Source organism: Artibeus jamaicensis, unplaced genomic scaffold, assembly GCF_021234435.1.
Source record: "Artibeus jamaicensis isolate MK-2021 breed Jamaican fruit bat unplaced genomic scaffold, CSHL_Jam_final contig_685, whole genome shotgun sequence".
Lineage (NCBI taxonomy): Eukaryota > Metazoa > Chordata > Mammalia > Chiroptera > Phyllostomidae > Artibeus > Artibeus jamaicensis.
Window position 1 is genome coordinate 15971212 of NW_026521924.1, and position 16719 is coordinate 15987930.

A 16719-nucleotide genomic window follows, 5' to 3' on the forward strand; every position below is an offset into this window, starting at 1 on the left:
GCTTCCCTGCCCATTCCTGGGCAATACAGGAACAACCGTTCATTGAGACCTTGTCCCTAGAACCTCACACACGGCTTTGGCACCTGCCAAGGAGGAAGAGGGCAGCGTCAGTACCTCCTGACTCTGGCCAGACTGCCCAAATCTGCTCCCTGGTCCTGTCACCTCTCGGGACATGAGACAAGGGTGATGTGCTTACGGCAGCTACAGCCCCCGGAGAGGAAGTGCCTCGCAAGTGGTGCCCCGCACCTGGGCTGTGATTCCAGGGGGGCTGCAAGCGGACTATCAAAGAGACCTGCGAAGTGAAACCTGGCAGGCAGTGGCGGGCTTGGGGGCAGGAAAATCAGCCTGTTTCACAGCCAGCACCCTCCCACTGGCCGGTGAACCTTGGAAACCAGCTGGAGGTGGGTGGGTGGGGGCAGCAGCCCGCTGATTACTCCTGCCTGGTCTCAGCCCCGGGACCTGCCCTGCCCGGGCGCTGCCTTCAGCTGCCTTTGTTACGACTTGAAAAAGGATGAGGAGGAGGGGGCAGCAGAGGCCCTGACACACCCCCGACAGACGTGGGCCCCGCCGACGGCCTGGCTCCTGGAAGTGCTTCAGGGCCGCACCACTGGCCAGCAGCACGGCCAGTGGAGCACCCACACTTTCCAGCTAAGAGAAAATCCTCAGGTGCTCAAATATGGGATGTTTCCCTGGAGCAGAAAGTCTAACTTGTCCCTGACAAGGGGCGGACCCAGGCCCCCCCGAACGGTGTGCTGGGGGACAGGTCTTGTGAAGTAGTTGCTGTCCTCTATTCACTGGAGCCACGCATGTGCGGCAGGCCCCGCCTCACGGGCCAGGCGTGCACTAGTGTCACTGGGGCAGCACAAAGATCGGCGCTGACATGGCCTGTGTCTCAGACATCATCTCTCCCACCCGCCACTCCCATGGAGGACCAAGGGTCAGAGAGCACACACCGAGCCATCCTGGGTACGTCAGTGGGGCTGGGGAAGCTTCCGGATGAAGACACATGGGCAGGGATTGGAGGCCGTGGAGGGCTGTGGCCGAGTGCGGAGGGCAGAGCCAAGCAGGGCTCCTGCTGGGGCTGCCCCCACCCGGTCCTCCTCTGTTAACAAGAAGGGACTCGGGGACACCCTGCAGCCCCTGACGGCCTCCCACTGCCTCGCCGACGGGAGCGGGATCCCAGCCTGTGTCCCCACTGCGAGCGCCTTCGAGAAGGAAGCTGGCTGCCTGCTGCTGCGGGGGCTGGGGGGCTGGACAAGGGCCCCAGGCTGGGTCTGCGCCGGGCCAGTGCCTTTTGGGAAGCCACTGCTCTGGTCGGACGTGGCAGCCACCAAGAGGTCTGGGGCCAGGAGGGGCAGCAGAGACCAGGCCAGCAGGCTGGGCGTTCTCAAGGCCCTCGACCCCTTCACTGGGTCGAGGTTGGCCTCTGGCCAGCACATCAGCCCACAGCCTCCAGACACAGCCTCTGATTAAATAATTAAATTGATGGCATCATGGTCAACACCATCCTCCCCGTCTCCAGCTCTGGCTGCCCGCCCTGATAAACACCCTTGTCCTGTCAGCAGGCCAGCCTGCCTCGGCCCCGGAACCAGAGCCCAGCGGGACCTGAGTGGCAGGGAAACGGTGTGGGCAACAGTCATGACCACTCCCAGGTTGGGCACCGCCGCCCAAGGCTCCTGCGGGACCAGCTGCAGGGCACGCCGACCGCACCAACCTCTGCCTCTCTCAGCTGCATCTTCACCATCGGCCGACCTCTGGGCAGTGGGCCAATGGTGCTGAGGAAGCCCCGTGACCCCCACGGAAACACACTCTTCTGCTCCCTGATCCTGGAGGCCGTCCCCCAAGTCACCAAATTTCCCCAGGAAGTGTCTCTACCAGAGGTCAGGCCTCCAAAGGGTGGCTGGGAGGAACAATACCACAAGACTTTTTTGAGAATGAGTTGGGGCAATATGACCCCCCATCAGTCCTGCTACTCTGAGGTTTTTAAAAAAGTGTTCTGGATCCTTCTTGGGACGGTATGATCGACACCTTCAGCTGAGCTGTCCTGGAGGAGCCCGTGGTGCAGCCTTTGGGTGTGGCTCTCAGTCAGCCCCGCTGAGGTGGGAGGTCAGCTGCAGGTGCTCCCCAGCCCCAGAGCCCCCAGCAGCACGTGGCTGCCCCGCCCGGCCCCCACCTGGTGGGAACCCTGAAAGGCAGTGTTGCTCGGGGAGGCTCCAAGCACGAGGGGGTCCTGCTGACCTTTGTCGGAGAGGCACAAAAGCCTTTTCTTTCCCTCCGTGCAGTAGCTCTGCACCCTACTCTCAAAGAACCACCCTCTGGGATCCCCAGCCCCTGGCCCAGCCACCCCAGCTGCCTCCAGGCCGGGCTCCTCCAGACAAAGCCGGATTCAGGCCCGAGAGGGCCGTCAGAGGTGCGCAGTTCTGCCATGGAGATGAACTTTGACCCAAACTGCAAGGCTCCTAGCCCGTATTTACTCTTTAAAGCTAACCCGCTTCACAGAGTTAAGATTACACCCCTTTTAACCCTGCACCTCCCTCTCACATTCCGGGCCCGACCTTCGACCTCCCCTAATTGCCAGCTCTACACCCCAGTTCCCTGAGGCCTGGTGTGGCTCATCCCTACCCTCAGTCACCCTCCTCCCTGGAAAACAGAGCTCAGCCAGGAGGACACTCTGGCCATCGGCACCACCTGGGCCAGCAGCTGCACCTGGCTGAGGCAGGCCCTGCAGCCCGGGGCCCAGCACCCCAGCACCCCAGGGCCTCCACAGGCGAGCTCTGGGCCAAGCTTCTGGGTGTGACTTCCCACCCAGCTCTCCCCCCAAGATGGGGGTCTCTGCTCTCAGGGAGGCTGCAGCAGGCCAGCTGGCAGGCCCTGGAGGGCGGCGGGGGCTGGGGTAGGGAGAGCCCAACAGCTCCTCACCCCGGGCCGTGCCTCATCCCAAGGCGCTGGGGGCACACGCGGACAAGTGCACTGTCTGCCCCATCACCAGGCGACAGGCCGGGGCTGGGGACACCCTGCCCCTGCAGCCTCCCATCGGAACTGCAGAAGCCCAGCTCCTGTTTCTCTGTCGGGCAGTGGAGCCGTTGGGGGTCAGGCACACTGTTAACCTCCCCAGACCTGATCGTGGTGACTTCGAAATCCACATCACGGCAAAGAAACCGCATGACGCCTGTCAGGCTGCCAGTCCCTGAGAGCGCCATTCATTTGTCTTCGGGAGGAATGACTGGTCTCCTTGGAACCAGGAGCTGGGAGGTGGGGCCCACGGAGGTGCCGAGAGCACTGGGTGAGGGGCGACCCCCAGATTCCCAGGCCCCTGCTGTCTTGCGTAGCCTCTCCCCCAGCAGCCGCCGAGCAACACTCACCGTCCTCTTGGCTGTGGAGGTTCTGCGGGCTCCGCATCCTCTCGTCCTGGCTGGGACTCAGGCTGGAGGCCAGGTGTGGGTCAGCTGACATCCATGTGGAGTCGTTCATATCAAAATCTTCACTGCTCACAGAAGTTTCATCCTGATCAGGGACACAGAAGGTGGGGGTTTAGCAGGGATGGGCTCTCGGAAGCCCCCAGGAGGCCTTATGGGGAAGCCTGGGACCTGCGGGCGTTTGGAAGTGCCCTGGAGACCACAGGGAGCCCCCAAACCCTGCAGAGGGGCCAGGTTGCTCCCCCACTCCCCATGGTAGTGGCTTGGGCTCTGGTTCCTGTCGGAAGCCAGAGCTGAGGGCCGGCACTCTGTAATTGAAGACAATTATGAGGTCTTGCATCCTGTAGGGGCGGATGGCAGAGCCTGGCTCTTACCCTTGTGAGCCAAGGTTGAAACCGGCACTGTAAACAAGGGCCACGGCTCCCTGCTCCCTACCCAGACCGGGGAAGAGGGGTCACTGTGCCCAGGGCCGGGCAGCCAGAAGTGGGCAGCAAGACACGCCGGGCACCTCCGCGGCCGAGCCAACCGCCACGCCAGGCCTGCCGCCCTGACTCCCATGGGGCATGCATGGAATTCCTTTCTCCCACTCCCCCAGCCCAGAGGACGTTTCTGTCTTCCTTCTTCCTAACCTTTGCTGTGCTTCAAAGATATGCTCTTGGGCAGCTTCCAGGGCTGAAAAGGCCAGCCCCAGAAGTGCAGAGAAGGAAGGGGGTGGGGCAGGCGAGGGTTCAGATCAGACCGCAAAGGGGGTTCGGCTGGAGGGCCTGGGGGGCCGCCAGGGCCTTCCCAACAGCCGAAGGGCCTGCTGGAGAGGACCACGCCCGCCTCCTCTCCCCTCACTGGCTTCAGTGAGCCCTTGGCCAGTCATCCGGGAACCCCCAGGGTGGGGCCCCTTCAATCCAGCCTTCCAGTGGGAAAGGACCCCACCTCCTTCTGGCCCAGCCTCTTTCAGGAGCAGCAAGCAACTGTGTTTGGGAGCTGGCTGTAAACCGGGAGAACCATGACCCAGCAGCTCCCACACCCCAGGTCTCCGGCTTTGCCCCCTCCCCTGTCCCCTCCAGCAGCATACAATGGTCTCTGTGGGCCCCCAGTAGAGACTTCTGGCAGAGCACCCCCTCCTCCACTGAAACCCCTCCCTCCAGGGCCTCCTCACAAACATCTCTTTTATAGTGAGCGAGCACACTTCAGTCTGAACTTTCTTCTGCTGCCGTCCCTGAGGCGGACACATCTGCTCTCCAAGTGCTGGGGAACCAGCGTGGTGTAGCCTCTTCCCTCCCCCACCGCGCAGGGCTGGCAGGGAGTTTCCTGGAATTTACAGCTTCTGTGCAGCACCAGTGCGCACCCTCTGCGTCTGAGTCCGCAGGACGTGAGCTGGGCCAGGTCGCCAGCTCGGCTCAGCTCAGGGGTCCCCACACAGCACACTCAGAGCCTCAGGGAGGGTGACCACGTGGCCTCCCTCTTCCCTCTCTCTGTACACACACACACACACACACACACACACACACACACGCTCGCGCGCGCTTACCCTGCCTCCTGGCCACTGCTCCTTATACACAAGCACAGCCACCCACACTCTTCCTCAGGTGAAAACACACTCACTCATAGTCGCTCAGACAGTGTTCTTACGCCCAGAGGGACACACGCACATTCAAAAAGCTGTCTGGCCCTGACAGGTGTGGCTGGGCATCGTCCCACAGACGGAAGGGCTGAGGGTCGCCAGGGCACATGAGAGAGGCAACCGATCTGCAAGGTTTCTCTGCCCCTCTTCCCTTCTCTCTAAAAATAAATTTAAAATCTTAAAAAAAAAAAAAAAAAGCTCTCTCTGCACAAAGGGCCCAAAAGGACAACAAAACTCTCCCCTATGCTCCTTGGATAAAACCCAAGAGTGAGGAGCAGCCTGGTAGGTGGGGGAGAAGGACCCTGGTGGTGCAGCCCACTCGGGCTCTGGGAGTCAGGAGCCAGGACCTGGGGCATCCCCGCTTGGGCCTGTGCTGCTTCCTGGTGGCCCAAGGGATACTGTGGCCAGGGTATGACCTGAAGTCATGGTAGAGACAGGCAAGCCCTCTCCTGGCTATGGGCATTGTTGAGCCATTCACGACTTTTTTAGAAGACTGGGTATTCTATTAACATCTGGAAGCACCGCCTACTCAGAATGCTCCATCCGTTCATTCAGCAGTATTTACTGGATACCTACTACATGCCAGTACCTTTCCAGGTGCTGGGAAATTCAGCTGTGGACAAGTCCTGGTCATCTTGGTGCTCCCTGCCCAGTGGGGGAGCTGGATGGTCAGCAAGAAACATATGGCTGGGTGGCCAAGGAGGCCCTCGGGGGTCAGGGAGCATCACACAGAGGCCCGTAAGAAGTGGGGACGGCAGCTGTGTGGCAGTCTACATGCAGGTGCTCCAGGCCCCAGCACGAGCTGGTGGATTTGAGGGGCGGCTGCACAGGAGCGTCCCCTCCCAAAGCGCACATAGCCTTGGGCAGGGCTGGCCCTGGCTCCAAGATAGGCGTGTGGAGCACTCCAGTAAACACAGGGTTCTTTCTCACTGAGGAGCAGGAAAAAGTCAGAACCTCTAGGAGTGGCACTGAAGGAGCTCCCACGCTCTAGCCCTGCTCGGCCAAGGTTAAAACTAACAACAAAAGTCAAAGTTTATCACGTGCCAAATGCCCCCCTTGGACCCTCTTGTTTCACCCTTACTACAGGCCACCAGCCCCATTCTACAGATGAGAAAACCAAGGCTCCACGGGGTTAAGGCACTCACTCACCCAAGGTCAGGAGCTAACAAGTGGCAAAGCCGGATGCGTACAACCCCGAAGGCCCAGACACACGCTCCTTCCTGCCTCCAAGCCTCTGCTCCGCTCCCTCTCACCTGGATTGCCCACACTACTGTGGTGCTCCATGACCCAAATTCTAAACACACGCCTCCTCCCCGCCGACTCCAGCTCCATCCCCACTGCTCCTATTCTCCCACAATCTGTCTGCACCATTAGCCCCGGCAGTCAGTTGGGTCCATACCCTCAGCTGTGGCACGTCAATACACCCTGGGTCTCTGCCTGTTCTCTCTCCAGAAAACCTTAAGCCCTTTCAAGAGTGGGGACTAGGCTGTATACTCCTGGAGCCCCCTGCAAAGCCAGGGAGACTCACTGAATTGGCTGAATTGCCTGGCATGATACTGGTGTTTAATGACAATGTGCCATTAGTTTGACAATTAAGAAGTTGGTCCCATTGTTCACAGTTCGTGAGTGGAGACCACATGAAACCTGGGCCCAGGCTGGCAGGCAGGTGGGCAGGCAGGCAGGCTGGCCAGAGGCAGCAAGCTGCCTTGCAAGGTCTCCTTCCTACAGCAGATCACTTAACTGTGCACCAAAGGGATCCCCCTTCGCCCAATCCTTCCCCATGCTCTGGCAGCTCAGATTGAGAAGAGGTGGGCTAAATTTTATTGACACTGCAATCACCTAAAAATGAAGAACAGCCAGTGCCCACACACAAGGGGTTTTGGAACAAGGGTCTTACAAGATTTCCTTGCAACAGCCCCCCTCCAAAAAGCAGGCACCCATGCCAGGCCTACCTCTACTCTAGATCTGGCACTTGTCCCAGCTGCCCAAGGGCTCCATGGCCAGCAGCAGACCTGGGATGCGAAGCCAGGCAGTCTGCCCAGAGCCCACATCACAGCGCCACCACACCAAGAGCCTCCTCGCCACACTTCCTCCATTCAGTTGGAAGAATCGGGTGCCTTAACAATGTGTCTCAAGATGAGACCCAAAGGGAACCCATGGACGATAAAGCTCTATTCACACACGCGCACCCACAGGCTCACTCTCTCCTTCAGAGCCGACACACGTACGTTGAGCATATACTATGTGCTGGTGTGGCGCCAGGGACGCAGATGACTAAGGCAGGCTCCTTTCCCCCAGGACCTTGTTGTCTAGGGAAAGAGAAGTGCAGAGAGAGAAGGGGCTGCGAACCCCCCGCACAGTTATTCTACGGACAATCTCACTCTTCCTAGCAATTTTTTTCATGGCTCCCAAGGTTTTGCCACACGAGTCCCTGTTTTGTAAGCAGCTGTTCTAAGATTTTGACACTACTGCTACAGCAATATTTTTAAGTGAGCAATCAAGTCCATTAAGAGTTAAGTTCCAATCAGACTTAGTTTCCACACCTTTGCTTTCAGGGCTGACGTAGGACAGCAGCCTTCCCAAGACCCCTTTGCAAACTCATCTGCTAGAGCAGAACCCCCCGCTGCAGAGGGGAGACGGTAACTTCACCCACTTACACTGAGCCGAGGCTCCAGCAGCAAGTTAATTACACACACTGGCAACTACCAGCACACAGTTCAGAGCCACCAACAACTGTGCAGAGGGGCAACACACACCCAAGTCCAGAGGGACCTGTAGGAGGTGGGTAGTGCAGGTTTGCAAGTGGCAGGGCCACAAGCCTGTGCTTACACCTAGGGTGCTCCCCATGCTTGCCCAGAGGTCGTGAGTCATGAGTCAGGGACTTCTTGCTTTCCTCTCCTGTAATTTCAAGAGAATCTGGTCTGCTAATTTCTCTTTCTGTAAACAAACTTCAGTGAAACTTTCATTCGAAACCTGTGTACCTTCTATTACTTCTGGGCCCCCTCTCTCCAGACCCCATGTGACTGGCTGGCTAGCTGCCCGACTCCTCTTACCTCTGCCCTCGGACACCCTGGAGCCTGCAGCCTTGCCCATGTGTCGGTCAAGTCCACCATTTATTCAGCACCAAAGGGCCTGAGCCATTTGGGTCCACAGTGTGATAGAGCCAACCGCCCTCCTGAAAAGGGAACTTCAGAATGGGAGGGGGCAGGTGGGCAGCACCCAGCCAGCCCCTGGGACACGCCCCAACCTGGGCAGAAGGAGAGGAGCCTGCCCTGCTCTTATCTGCAGTCCAAAATTCATGGGCAGGTTCAGTGTCTCTCCACCCAGGTTCTGAGGCCCTTCCTCCTCTGCAAGCAAACTCGCACCAACCACTGCCCAGCCCAGGAGGAGGAGAAAATGGGAGACCAGAGGGGAAATGGTGGAAGCGCGCCTGTATCCATGGCATGTAACCATGGGCAGGTGCTATCAGTAACCTGATTATTTTACAACTGGGGTCAATTTCTCAGGAACTGGGTTCCTGGTGCCTCTGAAGTTGAGCCATTTGCATCCTCCAGGACAGGGATCCTGGGGCGTGCCTCACACAACATTTTCCAGGCCTTTCCCCAGAGCTGTAACTCTATCTCTACCACTTGCCTTGAGAAAGAAAAGGAGGAGGATTTGCTGAGAATTTCGTGCAACTGTAAGCCACAAGGCTCCTGAGCAGGAGCCTTGGGTGTGTATTTCAGAGGAGGGGCAGCGGGTAGGGATGTGCAGGAGGTGCTTCTGGGCTGAGCAGGAAACAGACCCCTCTCTCCTCAGCCTCTGGGTCTGTTTGATGAGAGGCTGAAGCTCCTGCTGAAAGACCACCGGGCCGGGCAGTTGCTCCAGCACCAGCTCTGTCCAAGCAGGCAGGCACTGGGATGTAGAAAGTGAGCACCCCCTTCAGGAACACCTGCAGGCCCTTCCAGGTCCTGGACATTCTTGAGTACGAGGCAATTCCTCCCCTTGTCTTCATGTCAGCAAGCATCACACACACAGCCTTCTGAGCATGCCAAGAAGGTACTGAACCACATTTGACCCCAACTTAACCACTCCGGCTCATCAGACGGCTTATTAATGGAAGATGAACCCCACCTGCCCCCCTTTCGGGATCTAAAGTACCCAGGGCTCAAATCCCTGTTGTGAAGGGACTGCACACGTGAAACCCTAGGGTGGTCTGAGTCACCCACCGCTCCTGGCTACTGTGGGGTCCCAAGGCTGCTGCTTCATGCTATATCCCAAGCCCATCTGGCCACCAGGGTAGGAGGCCAGCCTCCCAGGGACACGCCCTGTACAATTCTACTCCTTCCTGCTAACACAGCTCCTCTGCTTACAAGCACAGCTCTTCTGGGAAATGTGGAGTGGGGAGGGCTGAGACATAGCCAATCACCTACCACATTTTAGGTACTCTCGGTCTCTCTCTCAAACACACAGGGCCTGCCAGAAATATATTCACAGATACATGGGAATGCTCTGTTGTCCTTGCTGTCATGGACGCTGGATGCCAGGAGTGAGCATTTGCAACACCTTCCTAGTAGTGTATCGAGTGTAAAACAGGCTTTTGTTTCCTAAGCAAAGGCAACTGGCTGTTTTCCCAGCACTCCTCACCACGAGGGCCTCATTGATACCCCAGGCCCTGCCATTAACAGGGGTCTCTTTAAAAGAAGGCTAGAGAGATGGGCTTTAGCAGACAGGGTTCTTCCAGGCAAAAAGGAGGACTGGAGAGGAACCACTGTGACACAATGCCCTGCAGGAGTTTCTTTCCAAGAAAAGGGCCCAGACAAGACAAAAAAGTTCTTGAGCAACTCAGGGACAGTCCAGCACCACATGGCCCCACGGTGGCCCAGGCAGGGTAAGTTCCCCAAAGTCAGCCTTCTCGGCTAGGGGAAAGGCCCTGGGGTGCCCGGCTCCCAGCTTCAGAAGCAGGAAGGTGCTGAACGGGGCATCACCCAGCCTTGATGCAGTGGGTGTGGGAGGAGGGGTGCTGTCTTAAAACCCTCGTCTATAAAACAAGCCCAGCTGGAGCTGGGATTAGACAGGAGCTTGGTATTATTCAAGGACACATTTAGGTCCTAATGGTTTTCCAATGAAGGGGTAATTTACTACCTGGGGGTTAAACTACCCCTGGGGCCCAGCCATAAAGAGGCCTTTCCCTCACACCAACCCACAACCCAGAAGCAGGGGGCAGATGGGGCCCCTGGTTCCATCCACAGATGACTCTCCCAGAGTTGTGAGAGCCCCCCCCCCCCCCCCCCCCCCCGGCCAATCTCCCTGTCACAAGCCCCACCTGGTGGGGCCCCAGCAGGGGTTTCCAGCTGATTCTGGGATAAGTAGGGCTTTATCTCAAGGGAGAATCTATTTCAAGCCACAATCCTTCTCAGAAAGAGGAGGAAATCACAGAGTCCAAACACCATTTCAGGTGAAATCAGGAGGTTATTAATCTCCCCTCAGAGCAGACAGAAAGAAAAATCAATGTTTTGGGGGGGGGGGGGGAGATTCCATTTGAATTAATGGGTTTGTGGCTTCTCCATTGATCTGCGCCTCTTCACACTTTCTTTCTGCGCTTTTGTGTTCTTGGGGAGGAAGGAGGGAGAAGGCAACGGGGAGGAGGGGAGTGGGCCTCCCGAGAAGGAAAAGGACGGTCTAACCTTAACCTTTCTCCAGGAATAATGCTAATTAGCGAGGCTTAATGAGAACTTCTCTCAGGAAGCGCTGCCCGGTAGGAGCGACCAGACTCAGGCAATCGGAGCTCCAGGTGGGAGCAGCGGGCGTGGGGGGATCAATTCTGAACCCAGCAGCTGTAATAAAAATGGGAATGGAACTCCCCAAGCCGCCCCACGACCAAGTGCCTGGCCCAGAGGACCAGGTGAAGAGCGGCGAGCGGCGGTGCAAATCTAACTTCACCCGGGCGCGCGCCCTCACTCCGGACAGCTGCTCCCACCCCAAGTGCCCCTCATAAAGCAACTACCCCTTCGCCAAGGGCCGCCGACGCCCCCGACTTCTGCTCCCACCGTACACCTGAGAGGGACACCGGGTCCGCCAGTTCCGAGCAGGGACCCGGGCCTGCCAAAGTGGGCTCAACTCTGCAAACCTGGTCTCAACTCCCTGCGCCCGGGCGGGCAGCCCCTCCCTGCCACTCAACGCTTCCCGTCCTCACATCCCTAAACACAGTCCACTTCCCTTCTCGCGGCCGCGGGCGGCAACCCGAGCCCGGCCCCCACCCCGTCGCCCGAGAACGCCTTCCTCCCCGGGACGCGGTGCCCAGCTCGCTGCAAACGGTGTGGCCGCCGCACAATACCGCGGCGCGGCGCACACAATCACCGCCCCCCAGGACCCGCGGCGCGCGCGGCCCAGGAGTGGAGTGCGCCCGGCGACCCCCGGCACTCCGGGCTGGGCACACCTCTCGGGCACCTCACAGCCCCCGGAGTGCAGCCATCGCGGCCCCCACCACTCGGTCACACTCCCCCGCCCCCAGCCCACTCCGCCCAGGGCGCAGCCGCTTCCTTACGCCCCCCTCCTCAGCCTTGGCGCAGGAAGCTCCCCCGCGTCCCCCTCCCCGGAACCCCCCGGCCCTCCGCCCCCTTAACCGCAGCTCAACGGCCGGCGGCAGCGGCGGGAGGAGGGGGGCGGCGGCCAGGGGCCCAGAAACTGCCCGCTCCCGGGGATCTGGGCCGGACTCCGTACCTGGGCTGGAGGCGAGGCGAGGCGGAGACGGGCAGTCGGGCTCCGCGAGTGAGCGGCGGTGACAGCCCTACAGCTCCAGCTGCTGCTGCTGCCGCCGCGGCCGCCCGGGGAGAGGGGCTGGCACCGCCGCGGCGCGTCACTGCCCGGCCCGGGGGCGGGGGTGGCCAGGAGGAGGGCCCAGGCGAGCGGCGGCGGCAGCGGCGGCGCCGCGGCCGAGAGGGAGGAAGGGGGAGGGGGGCACCGGGCACGGGGAGGCGGGGGAGGGGGCGGGACCCGGCACGGGGCGGGGGCCGGGGGAGGGGAGCGCCGGGAGGGCGCACGCTAGGGGAGTAGGAGGAGCAGCAGGAAGAGGAGGTGGAGGGCGGGCGAGACGGAGGAGTGGGCACGGGGGGAGGGGGAGAGGAAAAGGAGGCACCCACGGAGAGGAGAAAGGAGGGAGAGGCGGGCGGGGGGAAAGGAGGAGGAAGGAGGGGGTGCTGGGCCAGGTAGGAGGGGGTGATGAGGGCGCACTGGACGCACAGCCGTGCGCTTCTGGGGGAGTGCGCTCTTAAGGGGGAAGAGCTTCGAGGAAGATCCTAGCCAGGGGCTGGGCCAGGGAAAGAAGGCGGTGGGGTCTTGTGCCCTCCCCTTGCTCCCGGAGGCCGCCGTCTTCGAGTCTCGGGTGGGGGTTGGAGGGCACACAGCCGGCTCTCCGCGTTCAGGTCAGGAGAGAAGAGACTTGGCCCAAAGAAAGTGACTCAGGCACCTTTAGGAACTCTCGGCGCCTTGGGGCCTTCGCGCAGCCCTGGACCCCCGCGCGTCTCGCAGTTCCCGGGGGACTGGGGTCCTCGCTGGGCGGGGCTGCTGGGCCGGGGGCTGGGCCCCTGGGCTGTGGGAGCGAGACCCAGGTCTGGAAAAAGCCGGGCACGTGGCTGGCTCTCTGCCTAGCCCCCCATCCCACCTCAGGGCCCCTTTTTCTTGATCAAGTTCAAGCTCAGGCTCCTCGGCTGGCTGCCCACTCCCCTCCCCCTCCCTCTATTCCGCACCACCTCGCCTCTTCACTCTTCCTTTGTCTCTTTCCCACCACTTATTTTACACCCACCCCTGCACCCCTCCTTCCTCCAGGCGGGCGCCTAATAGTCCAGGCTGGGCTCACCTGTCCCACCCAAACATTTCAGCATGCCGAGAGCTTGCCACCGGCTCGGTCCCGGCTCCCTCCCACCGGTCATTGTGCTCCCCCAGACCACACGGTGCGGGCTCCTACTGAGCGCTAGCTACAGTTGTAAAGTAATAGGGTCATACCAAGAATGGTATCCCAGACCTAGGCGCGCACGGTACGGGGAGACATAGCCTCGCAGGAGGGGGATGACCCACGCAGATCGTAGACGCCGTCCTCCGCGCAGACACACCTCGTCAGCCTGAGGTGCTAGCGAAGGCGGCATGGGGTGTCGCAGGGTGAGAGTGGCGGGGCCCCGATCTCCAAACTAACCTCAGATTCAGCCTGAAACATAACACGCTCTTCCCGAAACAGCAGAATTAGAGCCGACAAGGAAGATGGGTCAAGGGCAGGTGCCCCCTCCCCAAATGCACACCCTCTATTACATCGGGTCAATCTTCAGAAAAATCTTGTGCTTTAATAGGGCTGGGGAGCGGCTCTCGTGGAATTCTGTGAGAAAATGGCTAAATACCAAAACAAAACCCAGTAACGATCCCACCTCCTGGTTCCTCGGGTCGAATCCAAAGAGGAAGGGCAATTTCTACTGACTTTACGCTACAACTCATTCACAGTAGAAGCAACAAAGAAGAGAAAACGAGACAACCACTGCAATTGTCTGCAATTTTGAAACTGCCTTTAACCTACCAACTTTTTTTCTTTTTGTAAAATGCCTTTTTTTCTTTCTTCCATTGAAAGCTTTGCATTGTGAACAATCCGAGGTAAACAAGTCTCCCTCTACAGGTGAGAGTTGGAAATACAACAGCACGGGTTCAGAGCCGAGTATACTCACCCATCACCCATTAGAAAAATTAGAAGATGACAATATATTGAATTAAGGCACCTAGACTCCCCCTCACACATGCTGAAGACTCGTGTCAAAATACAACTCATATGTTACTCATCAGCACCTTTTATCCCTGCAATCAAGTGTGTTTGCAAACCAATTCTCCCTTCCCAGCTTTCTGTTACATCTTCACTTTGCATGGTCTGTGATGGGACACCGTTTGGAGGCTTCGCTACCTGAAAGGTCACACGTGTTGGTGCCCGATAATGACGTTGAGAATTAGTGGCCACAACTCTTAAGTTCATCCATGGAAGTGTGGGCGTTTCAAACACGGAATCTGTCCTTCCTCACCACGAAAGTGAGAAATTCAGGTCCAGGATTGCCCATCTCTTTCCACCACCTTCCTAGAGACCTTGGACTTCCCCTGGCCTGAGTCACTATGTCACAGCAGTGGTAGACATCTAGGCTTGAAACGTAATGCCAAATGCACCTGAAGTTCAAAGGTGGAATTGAGCCCAGATAACCCAGTTCTTCTCCAACTAATAAAAGAGAGAGAGTACTGCCCAAGAGGGCAGAGCAGTGATTGTCTCTGAGCATGAAATGTGAACTCATCTACCATCCCTGAGGTAAAATAGCCCCAGCCCCGTTCTACCCACAAAAGCAGTTGGGAGCCCTGGATAACCTGGCTGTTTAGCAGCACTGGGAATTAGGCAAGTTTTATGTGTGCTGAAGCCTGCAGAAATCTCCTGCAGGAGCTGCCACTCCTTGAGTAACCTTGTGGAGGCTGCTTTCAGCATCCTTGTGCCTCCAGACAACTCCCTCCATCCTTAAAGTGGCCGCAGCACGGGTCCTAACAAGGAATGGCATGACCTAGTTTTCTGACCACTAATTCTCCCAGTGTTGTGTCCCAGTCTGGTGGGGGATCACGGCAGAGAAGGCTGTCGCCATCTGCTCAAGGGGGCAGCACTGCCTCCATGTCTCCTCCAGGTTCAGCAGCAGGGGGTGCTTTGGTGAATGCACAGCTGGCGGGGGCACTTGCTCCACGGTGCTTCTTAAGCAGCAGCCCCTCCTTTTGCCTCCTATGTGAAATGGGCCTGTCCACAAGTGGGGACCTAGCTGTGGGGACTAGGGGGTTATTATTTTTTTTGCATTTTATTTATTTATTTTCAGAGAGAGGAGAAAGGAGGGAGAAAGAGGGAGAAACATCCACATGAGAGAGGAACATCAATCAGTTGACTCACAGCCACCCCTCCCCCCCCCCCTCCCCGGACAGGGTCTGCAACCCAGGCACGTGTCCCAACTGGGAACTGAACCAGCAACCTTTTGGTCCACAGGGTAGTTCAATCCACTAAAGCCACACCAGCCAGGGCGGAACCAGGGGGCTATTATTGGGAATAACAGGATCTTAGTATGACCAGAGTAGATGCTGTTTAAGCATCTCAAAGCATTAAAAAATAAAACATTTATCCCTACAAATGACTCATTAACGACAGGAGGGAACATGTGCCTGCACAATGGAGAGATCGCCAGACAGGCCTCGACCAGGTGATCCAATTCAGCAAAGCGGGGCCACCTGACAGGATGTGCCCCCCTCCTGAAAGGACGCCAGAAGAGGACACAGTACCACTTAGGTCGTGCTCTCCCCCAAATGCTTAACCTAGATCTGATCATCACCTGTCCTGAACTGTCAAAAGATCCACTGTTACTAATTTGATTGTTCTAAATCATGAGACGAGAGAGAAATAGCAGCTACACGCTGAGTTTGAAGACTGGTTGGACCTTGGACATAAGGATTGAGGTGGAGACCGTGTCAAGGAGAGGCAGAGGATGGGAGAGTGAGGGATAAAGTGGAGACAAGTGTGAGGGGGGTGGACAAGTGTGAGCTCTGGGCTGAGTGGAGGGAGAAGGCCACCATGTGCCCTGACGCTGGGATGGCAAAAGCTGACGGCTGGGTGAAGACCTGGGGCACAGTCTTTCAGGTGGAGAGAACAGCCAGTGCAAAGGCTCTGAGGTGGGAAGGGGCTTGGCACGTTCGAGGAATAGGAAAGTGACGGATGACGGATGGCGGTGGGTGAGGGGCGGTGTGGGGGGAGGTGACGCTGAGGAGGAACTCGGAGCCTTGTCCACCACTGTGAAGTGGAGGGACTTCATTCTAAGAGTGGGCAAAGGATGGAATATGTTTTTAGATCAGAGGAGATGAGAGTAGAAGGAAGCAAGAGCAGCAACGGGGAGACCAGTAAGGAGGGCTAGCCCAGAGTCTAGAGAGAGAGCCTCGCCAAATGGGATCAGTTCAAGTTCTGGCTCTGATACCAGGCAAGTGACCTTGGGCACCACACTTAAACCTCCGTGAGCTTCAATTTCCTTATCTACAAAGTGGGTAATAAGGTAGTGTGTTTAATGTAGTATTTGACACCAAAGTGTCCCCTTTGAAATGAGAAACTGTAGTAGCCAGCCTCCAAGATGGCCCCCAATGACCCCACTTCCTGGCGCCACACCTTCCATCCCCATCACGGAGAACAGGCCTGCGAAACCAGCGGGGGCCTAGGGAAATGAGGGTGTACAACGTCAGAAGTTAGGCCATGAAGCCAGCTTGATCTTTTCCCCAGAGGAGCACTTGGTGAGTGGGGACTTTTATCATCACCAGGACTCTAAATTTTCACAGCGATGGTCGTAGCCCTCTTTGCAAAGGCTGCACCAGCTTACTCAGCCACCAGCAGCGCCTGGCGGGTCTCACTGCACTGCGCACTTGTCAGTGATTAGTATCAGCAATCTCTTTTATCTTTGGCAATCTGAAAGGTGAAAAACAGCATCTCTTGGTTTCCTTTGCCCTCTTCATTTGGGGGCGTGAGCATGTGTTCATGCGTATCATGTTGATTGGTCACTTATCTCTCTCTCTCTTTTCCTTCCTCCCTCCTTCCCTCCCTCTCTCCCTCCCTTCCTCTCTCTAACAATCTGTTTATATTCTTTGTCCATTTCTCTATTTGGATACTTTGGTTGGCAGTTC

The 16719-nt window shown here is 57.9% G+C and overlaps 1 protein-coding gene across 5 annotated transcripts in view; it reads right to left on the reverse strand.

The window, feature by feature from the left end:
• NOL4L (nucleolar protein 4 like) overlaps nt 1-16719 on the reverse strand; it is a 131002-nt gene that overhangs the window by 24439 nt on the left and 89844 nt on the right. For 3 of the 5 annotated variants that reach the window (XM_053671186.1, XM_037143216.2, XM_053671185.1), the window contains one exon: nt 3363-3504. In XM_053671186.1, coding sequence (XP_053527161.1) covers nt 3363-3504 — 142 coding nt within the window. Of the gene's footprint in view, nt 1-3362; nt 3505-3790; nt 3815-11736; nt 11940-16719 lie in introns of those variants that run through there. The other 2 variants (XM_037143217.2, XM_037143219.2) reach the window with 2 other exon arrangements.